Source organism: Tupaia chinensis, unplaced genomic scaffold (genome assembly GCF_000334495.1).
Source record: "Tupaia chinensis unplaced genomic scaffold, TupChi_1.0 Scaffold144197_2, whole genome shotgun sequence".
Lineage (NCBI taxonomy): Eukaryota > Metazoa > Chordata > Mammalia > Scandentia > Tupaiidae > Tupaia > Tupaia belangeri.
The window spans coordinates 113,293-124,316 of NW_006204055.1; the positions used below are offsets into that span (position 1 = coordinate 113,293).

General features: G+C 56.9%; 1 protein-coding gene across 1 annotated transcript in view; it reads left to right on the forward strand.

The window, feature by feature from the left end:
• Positions 1-5,194, forward strand: part of TRIOBP (TRIO and F-actin binding protein) — a 75,330-nt gene extending 70,136 nt beyond the window's left edge. Inside the window, exons 18-24 of the mRNA XM_006166236.2 lie at positions 25-54; positions 1,674-1,776; positions 2,316-2,475; positions 2,552-2,665; positions 3,072-3,158; positions 3,889-4,052; positions 4,521-5,194. Of these exons, the coding sequence (XP_006166298.1) occupies positions 25-54; positions 1,674-1,776; positions 2,316-2,475; positions 2,552-2,665; positions 3,072-3,158; positions 3,889-4,050 (656 nt within the window). The 3' untranslated portion in view covers positions 4,051-4,052; positions 4,521-5,194. The remainder of the gene's footprint in view (positions 1-24; positions 55-1,673; positions 1,777-2,315; positions 2,476-2,551; positions 2,666-3,071; positions 3,159-3,888; positions 4,053-4,520) is intronic.
• Positions 5,195-11,024: the final 5,830 nt, after the last annotated feature.

Consider the following 11,024-nt stretch of genomic DNA (forward strand, 5'->3'; position numbering starts at 1 on the left):
GGCGACGGGAGAGGGGGTGCCCCGTGGCGGAGGAGCCGGCAGCCACAGCCTCGGGTGAGGACTGAAGGGGCAGCCTGGGGGTTCCTTCTGACTGCACTCAGGGGCCTTTAAGTAAGAGGGTGGTCTCGGTGCCAGACTTGAGACAGGACATCGGGAGGACTTGGCAACTCCCAGAACTGGCCTCTGGCCCTCCTTCAAAAGGGAAAACAAAGGCAGTGAGACCCCTATGTGGCTCAAGACTATCCTCTCAGGGGACCCCACACACTGAGAGGTTCCGCTTGAGCCACAAGCTGTGGGGAGAGACTCATCAGCCATAGAACCTGTCCTCATAGGAATGCCACTTCTCTGGGCAACCCCAGGGAGAGTGGGGGAATGGAGTGAGCATTGCCCAAGCCCTGCTGCATGCCAGTCTCTGGCCTACATGTCACCCACTAGAGCATGCTTAGTCCTCACAGTGGCCTGTTTCACAGATGGGCACATGGGCTCATGGAGGTTAGTGACTTGTCCAGACAGAGCCTGGGCACAGGGCCCTCTGACTGCAAAGCCATGCTCTGAACCCTGCCCTCTGCCTTCCAAGCAGATGCAGGAAATGATAGACGGCTGATAATCTCCTTCCCTCCTTCCGTCCACTGTGCATACCTGCTGTGTGTGCCTGGCATGACCTAGACCCCACCAGAGGGTTTGCAGGGTGACAGAGATGATGGAAGAGGCGTGTGACCTGGAGCTCACATAACAGAAATGATGGAAGAGGCGTGTGACCTGGAGCTCACCACATGCCAGTTCTGTGCCAGCTGCTCCATGTGCTCACACCCACAGTCCCTCACACTGAGCTTCAGAGGTGTATGCACTGCATTGTGGAAAGATCACCCAGTGCAGGCCTGGTATGTTAGACAGCCATCCCCCCAGCAGGTCTGGGGTTCACCGTGCAGCCTAGCACTAGTTTCCACATGAAAAGTCACTTGAGTAGGAAATAGTCTCATGTCTGCATAGGTTGAGGAAGACCTCCAGAAGAGTGATAGAAAACATTCAGTGTTCAGAGTTGTAGGTTTTGGGATTGTGGATTAAACTGTGGAAGAAGACGTGTTTAAGCCTCCCAACAGCCACGTCCCTGTGTGGTGTGAACACAGTGTCATCCATGGGCGCTCACAGTCTGAGAAGTAACTGCAACGGCAGAAGCTGAGGTTGGGGCACTTGCTCTGTGCAGCACCGTGTCCTAAACGCTCTTCACACATCTTCGCACACGCTCACGGAGGGAAGGCATTATTGCTATCTCCGCTTTCCAGACAGGACACTTGAGGTACAAAGGGGTTAGGTCACCCGCCCGAAGTCATATAGATCTGTACGACTAGCGCCTGAGTTACAGTGACGGTGCGCTCTGTGGGGTCTTCCCCAGAAATGAACAGCTGAGGGTGCCAGTGCTAGGAGGCTGAGGTGTCTTCCCAGCAGGTCCATCAGGTGGCGTCATCTTCCCTTGATAGATAGGCTCAGGAGCAGTTGAGAACTCACCCCAAGCTACAGTTTACAGTTTATGACAGGCCGGGGCTGGGCTCCCGGTCCAGGGCTCTCTGCACGCCACTTCCTGCTCCCTGTGAGGAAGCGCTTCCGCAGAGGAAGTGCAGCTGTGGTGCTACTGCACCCTCTGCAGTCCCTCACACCTCTCTGCCTACTTCTAGCCATCGAAGCCATGAAGAAAGCCTACCAAGAAGAGCTGAGCCGGGAGCTGAGCAAGACACGGAGTCTCCAGCAGGGCCCAGATGGCCTCCGGAAGCAGCACCAGTAAGATGGGCCTCCACCCTGGGGTCTGTGGGCTGAGCCTTACTCTATCTGCCCTGGTTGTGAGTGGGGAACTTTGCCCCTTGGCAGAAGAAACATCAGTTTACCCTCAGCTGGTATTCCTGCTCCAGTCTTATGGACCCAAGGAACAGAAGCAGCAGGCCTTGGCCAGACCCCCATGCCAGTCCTTATAGACAGTCTTTTAGGCCCTCCCATCTTGGCTGGTCCCAGCCTCTACCCTTCTTTTCACCTCTTGAGGTCCCCTAGAGCTGGGATGCAATGTTACTCTCCACCGGTGGGTGTCTCTCCCTGCTACAGAGCAGGCCCTGGGGCTAGAAGAGCTTTAGAGATGGGCTCCTATAGCCCATTCTCATAAGGAGTCACCTGTAGCCCAGAGAGCCAGTCACTGGTTTGCAGCCCCACAGCCAGATGAAGGCAAAAGCAGGGAGGGAGCCCAAGAGTCCTGAGCTGCTGGAGGCTGCCACAAGGCTAGGTGGAGGACAAGAGAGCCCACACCATTCTTCCCTCCACCACCCGGGCAGGTCAGACTTGGAGGCACTGAAGCGGGAGCTGCAGGTGCTATCAGAGCAGTACTCGCAGAAGTGCCTGGAGATCGGGGCCCTGACCCAGCAGGCCGAGGAGCGCGAGCACACACTGCGGCGCTGCCAGCAGGAGGGCCAGGAGCTGCTGCGCCACAACCAGGTGGGCCTGGCCCCGTCAGGTGAGAGTGGGCCATGCAGGGCCCGGCACCACCGCCTGACCGTCCCCTGCCCTCCAGGAGCTGCACGCCCGCCTGTCAGAGGAGATCGACCGGCTGCGCAGCTTCATTGCCTCGCAGGGTGCGGGCAACAGCTGTGGTCGCAGCAGTGAGCGGAGCTCCTGTGAGCTGGAGGTGAGTGCCCTGCCCTCATTCCTGGCAGCCTAGCGCTCTCGCTCTCGGGGTCTGGACTGTCGGGGGAGCTTCTGAGACAGGCTGGCTGTCACCAGCAGCAGGAGCACTGAGTCTCCAAGGGGCCAGGCCCAGTGAGGGAGGCCAGGCCAGCGAAGCCAGAACACCTGCTGTGTTCCCAGCAGTAGTGCTGTGTTGGAGCCAGGCGGGTGGGATAGAGCCGGGTACAGAAAAGCAGGAGAATCAGAGCGGGCTTCCTGTAGGAATCTGCCTCCAGGATACAGTGGGTATTGGTGCAGGCTGAGGCTGCGTTTCAGGGACATGAGGCAGTGAGAAGCAGATAGCAGGGTGCCGTGAGCTGAGGTGGCTCTAGCCTCTGGCCCTGGCTCAGCTGGCCCCATGACCCCAGGTGCTGCTGCGAGTGAAGGAGAACGAGCTGCAGTACCTGAAGAAGGAGGTGCAGTGCCTCCGGGACGAGCTCCAGATGATGCAGAAGGTAGGCGGCTACTGGGGGTGGGTCAGCTCCTGGGCACCCATCCTGTGGGCACCTGCTCAGTGCCAGGCACCTCTCTGCCTCCCCTCACGCTGCTCCCACGTAGGTGTCTTTATGCCCACTCTATGGACAAGGAAACTGAGGCTCAGGAAGGGGAAACGACTTGCCCAAGGCCACGCTCACTTTTATTTATTACCATTGAGCATGTACTACGTGCCAGCCCTCTGCTAGGTGCTAGGGATAAACTGCAGAAAACTGACCAACATCTCTGCCATGGAGGGGGCCTTCAGTGTGACAAGCTGCATCGTGGGAATTCAGGGGGCCAGGTCTGGGTCTGCATCCTTCCTGGCCCACCCTTGGTTGCTTGGTCCCTGCTCTAGTGTCTTCTGCCAGCTCGGGGCAGGAGATGTCCATGCTGGTGGCTCTGTGAGCATGTGTGAGCCAGAACTGGGTTCCCTGCTCATAAAGGACAGGCAGCGTCCTCATGGAGAGGCCCTGGTGCCCACATCCCAGCCTCACTAACCTGTGGTCTTGGGCAAAAGCTCTGCTCCCTGAGCCTCAGGATGAAAGAGACAATGAATCCTGTGTCAGGGCTGGTGCTGGGGGTGGCTGTGGCCAGGACTGGGGCTACCCACCCAGGGCCACCTAGAGGGATGGAGCTCAGACGATGCAGAAGGGCTGGGCAGGGCCAGGGAGGGAGGCTTAGCATGCTCACGCCCAACCCCGCCCCCAGGATAAGCGCTTTGCCTCGGGCAAGTACCAGGATGTGTACGTGGAGCTGAACCACATCAAGACCCGCTCAGAGCGCGAGATCGAGCAGCTCAAGGAGCACCTGCGCCTGGCCATGGCCGCCCTGCAGGAGAAGGAGGCGGCACGGAACAGTCTGGCTGAGTAGAGGTGGGTGCCCAGGGCTGGGGACTCGCCAGGCTCCTGGGCCAGGGCACTTCCTCGGCTGCCATTTCCCTTTCTCTAAGTGGGACCCCAGTGACTCGGGTTGTTGCAGCTCCTGGCCAGAGGCTGCTTTGTCAGCCTGAGCACATTTCCTCGGAGAGGGGCAGTGTAGTGTGGGACAGATGCGAACCCTCGTCCTGCAGAGCCCACGCCCTTGCTGGGCTGGGGGCCGACAGAGTGTGCATGCCCCAGCTGACCCTCACCGCCCGCTCCCCTGCCCCACAGTGTCCCACCTGGTGCTGTTCATGAGTTCACACGGCGGTGTGTGCCTCTCCTGTACCGTGCCTGCCGGGAGCCTCCTCTCTGAAGCCCTTGTGGCTTCCCTAAGGCCCAGGGAGAGGCCCCCTGTGGGTCAGCTGTTTGGGGAGAAACCAGAAGGAGCCGCTGTGGCTCAGCCTGGGCCCTGTCTTCCAGGTTCTCCTGCTCCAGCCCAGCTGTGGCCCTCCAGCCCAGGGGACCTGCCGCCACCTTCCCTGCTGGGCGGAAGTCAGAAGCCAAGCTTTCTCCCCACCCTCTGTGGGCCGCATGTGCACTCACACCCACCACACACACACTGACACACATGCACGCACGCACGCACACACACACACACACACTCTGCATATCTGAGCGCGCCCCTCGCACTGGGTCTGACTTTGCACCTTCTTCAGGATTTTATATGTGAAGAGATTTTTATAGAGATTTCCCCCCCTTTTTTTTTCTCCAAAACACTTTATACTTTTTTAAAAAGCAATCCTGGTGGCCGTGAGCCTCCAGCACCACCTCCCCCTGTCTCTAGCTGAACTCTGTTGGGGCTTCTGGGCCGGCGGCGCTGCCCAAGGGTCTGTGGAGGCCCAGGCCACAGCCAGGGCAGGTCGACTCTAGTGGGGAGGGGCAGGGAGCCAGCCCCCTCTTCCTACCCTACCTCCTACTAACTATTCCTGCCCAGGGTGGACCCAAACCCCGGGACTCTGGACAGAGGGAGCCAGCAGCTGTGCCCACAGCCGAACCTCCCCTTCTTTGGGGTGCTGGGCGTGGCACCGCTGGAGCCACCAATGAAGACATTTCTCTCCATGGACCTTCTTAACTTAATAAAATGTCCTAGCAGCTCCGGTGTTGTGGATGGCTGGGCAGGGTGGGCAAAGGAGGTCGGGGTTTCTTAACATGGCTTCCCCACCTGTACCCCACTCATTGAAATGGGCTTCTATGAAAATCTAGCTCCTCCGAGGAGTGAGGTCTTTGGCATCCCGAGGGTGGTCTGCACATTGGTGGTGGTGGCGGCACCAGCGGCAGGGAGCTCATTAGAATTACCGAGCCCAGGCTGACCCTCTAGCATAATGGTTAAGCCCCGAGCATGGCAAGCTACATCCTTCCTGGCCAACCTCTGTGTGGATCCCACTCCGGCAGCTTGACAGACACCCTGGGCTTGTGTGTGTATCCAGAGTCCCCACAGCATGGCGAAATGGAGACGGGATTGTGGCATGGCCACACCCTGTTAGGGAGTTCTCTCTCTCTCTCTGTCTCTCTCTGGCATGCGCTCACTCGTGCTCTCTTTATCTGTCTCTGGTGAGCACACATGCCTTCTGGCAACTTTGTTTGGAGAAAGAACTATCTAGAGTCTAGCCATACCCTGACCTACTGAATCAGGATCTTCGTTCTGTTTTACTCTGTTCGTGACAAGAGTGCAGACGCACACGAGGGAGAATCCTCCTTGGGCCTGGTCGTGCTGGAACCCTCCTTCAGGTCTCCATCCCTCAGGATCCTGGGCATGCATGCACATGTGCAAGCACCTGGTTTGTTGCCACGGGGGCTGGGATTCGAACTCCAGTCAGTCATGTGAGATTCAGCTTCCTCTGCATAGCACTAAGGAGCCAGTCCCAAATCTGCATTTTAACAGTATCCTCAGTGATATGCAAGCCTTTCCAGGTCTGAAAAGCCCTGGAGTAGGGTACTGGGCTAGCCCAGGCCTTGGGAAGAGCCCGGGGCTCTTATTACCTCTGACTGTGGCTTTGGGCAGGCCACACCATTTTTGAGCCTCAGTTTGCTTCTTCATCAGATGGGTGTTTTTCTTTCAGCCCTTGTCCTGTGGCCAGAGGTCATGGCTGTCTGTGCACAGGTGCACATGCAAGTGCAAGTGCCCTCTAGCAGTTAAAGAAAGAAGAAATTTCAAAAAATGGGGGCAATATGGGCTAGGAAGTGACATTGGTGGTTAAAGTGCTAGATACTACATGACTAACTCAGCGGTTCAAGTCCTGGACCCAGCGGCTTGAAAAACATGCCTGGTTCATGTATGTGTGTGCCCAGAATCCTGAGAGAAGGGACTGTGGTGTGGTCATCCCCTGGGGGAGGGGTGGTCTCTCCTTTTCTCTGTCTCTGTGTATATCTCTCTGGCAAGTGTTCGCACCCTATGGCAAAAATCTAAAAGAGGTGGGAGCGGGGCAGTAATGTCTACCCTAGAGGATTGTGTTGGTATTAAATTACCTACTGTTTTGGGACCAGTAGTTGGCATAATGCCTATGTCACTGGACTCCCATGTAGTCGACCACAGTTCAAGTCCCAGACCTGGAGGCTTAAACTCACGCCAGGCACATGTGCGTGCGTGCCCAAGATCCCGAGAGGAGAATGGAGGAGAAGGGATTGTGGTGTGGCCATCCCCCTGGGGGGTGATTTCTCGCTTTCTGTCTCCCTGTCTCTCTCTCTCTCTGTCTGTCTGGCGAGCACACGTGCCCTATAGCAAAAACCTCCAAAAAAAAAATTACCAGCTGTTTCAGTTATACATTGGTGTATAGCAACTCTCACAAACCTAGTGGCTTAGAATAAGAGCTTTGGTTCTCACTCATGGTCCTGTGGTTGACCAGGACCACGAGCAGTCCTCTTCATGAAGGCTCAGCAGGGCTGGCCCCAAGGTGACTTCTTAATGCATGCATCACATGGGATGGCACAACAGCTGGGGCTGGCTGGATGTCCTGCCCCTTCTACATGGCCACCTCATGTGGCTAGCCGGGCTTCCTTATAGCAGAGGGGGTCTCAGGCTAGTCTGTAGTAGAGCTCCCCACCTGGTGTTGATTTTCCTTAGGAAGGGAGTTTCAGGAGACCCATGCATGCACATGTGCAAGCACCTGGTTTGTTGCCACGGGGGCTGGGATTCGAACTCCAGTCAGTCATGTGAGATTCAGCTTCCTCTGCATAGCACTAAGGAGCCAGTCCCAAATCTGCATTTTAACAGTATCCTCAGTGATATGCAAGCCTTTCCAGGTCTGAAAAGCCCTGGAGTAGGGTACTGGGCTAGCCCAGGCCTTGGGAAGAGCCCGGGGCTCTTATTACCTCTGACTGTGGCTTTGGGCAGGCCACACCATTTTTGAGCCTCAGTTTGCTTCTTCATCAGATGGGTGTTTTTCTTTCAGCCCTTGTCCTGTGGCCAGAGGTCATGGCTGTCTGTGCACAGGTGCACATGCAAGTGCAAGTGCCCTCTAGCAGTTAAAGAAAGAAGAAATTTCAAAAAATGGGGGCAATATGGGCTAGGAAGTGACATTGGTGGTTAAAGTGCTAGATACTACATGACTAACTCAGCGGTTCAAGTCCTGGACCCAGCGGCTTGAAAAACATGCCTGGTTCATGTATGTGTGTGCCCAGAATCCTGAGAGAAGGGACTGTGGTGTGGTCATCCCCTGGGGGAGGGGTGGTCTCTCCTTTTCTCTGTCTCTGTGTATATCTCTCTGGCAAGTGTTCGCACCCTATGGCAAAAATCTAAAAGAGGTGGGAGCGGGGCAGTAATGTCTACCCTAGAGGATTGTGTTGGTATTAAATTACCTACTGTTTTGGGACCAGTAGTTGGCATAATGCCTATGTCACTGGACTCCCATGTAGTCGACCACAGTTCAAGTCCCAGACCTGGAGGCTTAAACTCACGCCAGGCACATGTGCGTGCGTGCCCAAGATCCCGAGAGGAGAATGGAGGAGAAGGGATTGTGGTGTGGCCATCCCCCTGGGGGGTGATTTCTCGCTTTCTGTCTCCCTGTCTCTCTCTCTCTCTGTCTGTCTGGCGAGCACACGTGCCCTATAGCAAAAACCTCCAAAAAAAAAATTACCAGCTGTTTCAGTTATACATTGGTGTATAGCAACTCTCACAAACCTAGTGGCTTAGAATAAGAGCTTTGGTTCTCACTCATGGTCCTGTGGTTGACCAGGACCACGAGCAGTCCTCTTCATGAAGGCTCAGCAGGGCTGGCCCCAAGGTGACTTCTTAATGCATGCATCACATGGGATGGCACAACAGCTGGGGCTGGCTGGATGTCCTGCCCCTTCTACATGGCCACCTCATGTGGCTAGCCGGGCTTCCTTATAGCAGGGGGGTCTCAGGCTAGTCTGTAGTAGAGCTCCCCACCTGGTGTTGATTTTCCTTAGGAAGGGAGTTTCAGGAGACCCCGGTTGAATCTACCAGCTGCTCGCGACTGAGGCGTGGACATGCAGTGGTATCACTCCCATCACATTCTTCAGAAACAAGTCATAGGGCCAACTCTAACCTAGTGACTAAGGCAGCCAGAGCCCACATGGCCAACCAGGGTTTGAGTCACTGCCCCAGTGCCTTAGAAAACACCAGCATGTGTGTGTGCATGCCCAGAATCCCAATGGGATGGAGAAATGGAGACGGGATTGCAGTGTGACTACACCTCAAGGGGGAGAGCTCGCTCTCTTTTCTCTCTGACCAGCACATGTGCCCTTGGCAATTAAAACAACAATAAAAAGAAAGGAAAAAAGTTAGAGCCAGCCCAGATTCCAAGGGGGAGGACATTAGGATTGGACGCAAGTCCGCTGGGCACCATCTTTCTTCTCTGGCTCCTGCTCCACCCACCTCCCAGCTCCTCCTTAGTCTCCTTCATGGAATTCCCTTTGTCTGCCGAGCCCTCTAATGTTAGGGTTCCCCGGTGTCTGCCCTCAGCTGTTTTGTATTCTCTGTGTCCTCTTGTGAGGACCTGGATCTCTTGTCCTCGGCTTTTGTTACCATCTGTGCTAACCACCCACATGTAACCAGCCCAGAGCTTTCTCAGGATCTCCAGGCCTGGGCAGTCTCCATCTCGAGGCTACCACAGAGGCCTGGCCTGGCTTCCAACCTGCTCCTCAGCAGCGTGTGCCTGCCCCGCGGGTCAGCACGGAAACCAGTGTCCTGCTTGAGGATGTCTCAGTCTAGACCAGAGGTGAAATGGGAATCATCAGGCAGTTCAGTATACGAAGCCACCATCGGCACAGAGGATGTAGCAAACGCAACCTGGGAGACCAGGGGGGCTTCTTGGAGGAGGTGCTGGCCTGGACAGGAATTAGCCAAGCTAGGAGGACGGAGAGTATCAGGTTGAATGAGCATCGTGCTCAAAGGTTGGCTCTGTAATGGCTGGTCTTGGGGTGATGGGGGAATCAGAAGGCTGGGGGTAGAGGGCAAGCTGGAGCTGGAACCTGATTCTGCAAAGACGGTGGGGCCAGGTGGCCATCTCTAGCTTCATGCTGAGCGCAGCTGGGTAGTGTCCTGGCTCCAAGCAGGGGAGGTCTGAGTGGACACAGGGTTTTGGGTCTCAGAGCACATAGGGGGCCATTGATGCCCCCAGCTGACCTAGGACAGAACCCAAAGGGAGAGCGGAAGCCCACAGAGCAACTGAGCCTAGGGAATGGGGCGGGCGGCCTCATAGCAGCCAGTCAGGAAGCTCCAGCGTGGCAAGGGAAGAAGCGCGGGCCTGGGAGCCGGTCTGCGGCCTGGGAACGTTACGGGACCTCTCTGCCTCCGTTTCCTCCTCTGCAAAGTGTGAAAAAGAGAATTCAGTGAGCCGAGGCGGCACCGCAGTGACACGGTGATCTGATGCTACAGCCATGTGGGAAGACCCCGGGTTCATGTCCTAAAGTCACCGCATGTACACAGGCACGTGTGTGCGTCTGTGATTCCGGCTGCCTGGAGGTGGCCTTGGCATGAAGATCCCATAGGGACAGCTCTCTCAGGTAGTTCACATGAAGTGCCGAGAAGCGTGCCTGGTACGGTGTAAAACAAGCTGTTAGCGGTGGCCTCATCCAGCGGTTATCATGGCTGCTCGGCCAGGCGCCCTCTGGGCAGGGCACAGCAGCAGGGAGCGCCGACACCACCGATCTGCTGGGGAGTCCAGGAGTGCACCGTCTGCACTGAGTTTTCAGACTGAGGATAAAACGAAATGCTGGCTGGGAGGTGAGGCCGGGGCCTGGTGGCGTGCATTCCAGCCGCAGGGACAGCTGGTGCCCCGCCCCACCATTCCTGGGCCATCTGGTTGAACTTGGTGCAAACCCCATTCCATGGCCCGCGAGAATCCATTCTCCCACGTGTCACTTCTCAGAGTGTCCTGGGACTGCCTTCTGCCGGGGTGAGACGCGCTGCGGGGCACAAAGCCAGGCCCAGTGGCTCCCCGCTCACGCCCTTGTGGAGCGTCCCCTCAAGGAGTCCTCGCATCCTGCTCCGCACCGTCTCCACTGCTGGCGGAGAGGCCCCTGGCAGTCTGGGAGGAGTCTGGCTTGGCCGCTGGGTCCTGCCGGATCCTGCCCTGGCCCTCTTGGATGCTGCTCTTCCCCTGTCCCCAGGTGGTGGCCTGTTCAGCTCCTTCCTGGTCCCCAGCCTCCGGCCTTCCCCACGCAGGCATGCCACAGCAGGGAGCAGGCCTTGTTGCTGCCTTGGGGGAAATGCGGCCCTGACTCCTGCGGCCCTTCAGACTCCCTGGGCTCCAGGGGTCCACTATGAGGAGCCACCTACAGCTCCTGGGGTCTCCTGTCCTCATCAGTCTTCACACACTTGCCCCTTCCTCATAGGCCCCAATTCTCATGGCTCAACTGAGTCATCTGCCAGCTCCAGGAAGCCCTCCCAGATGTCCCAGGCAGGGCTGAATGCCTGCTCTGGCTCCCCCAGCCACTTGCCATGTTCTTTCTAGAAGTCTC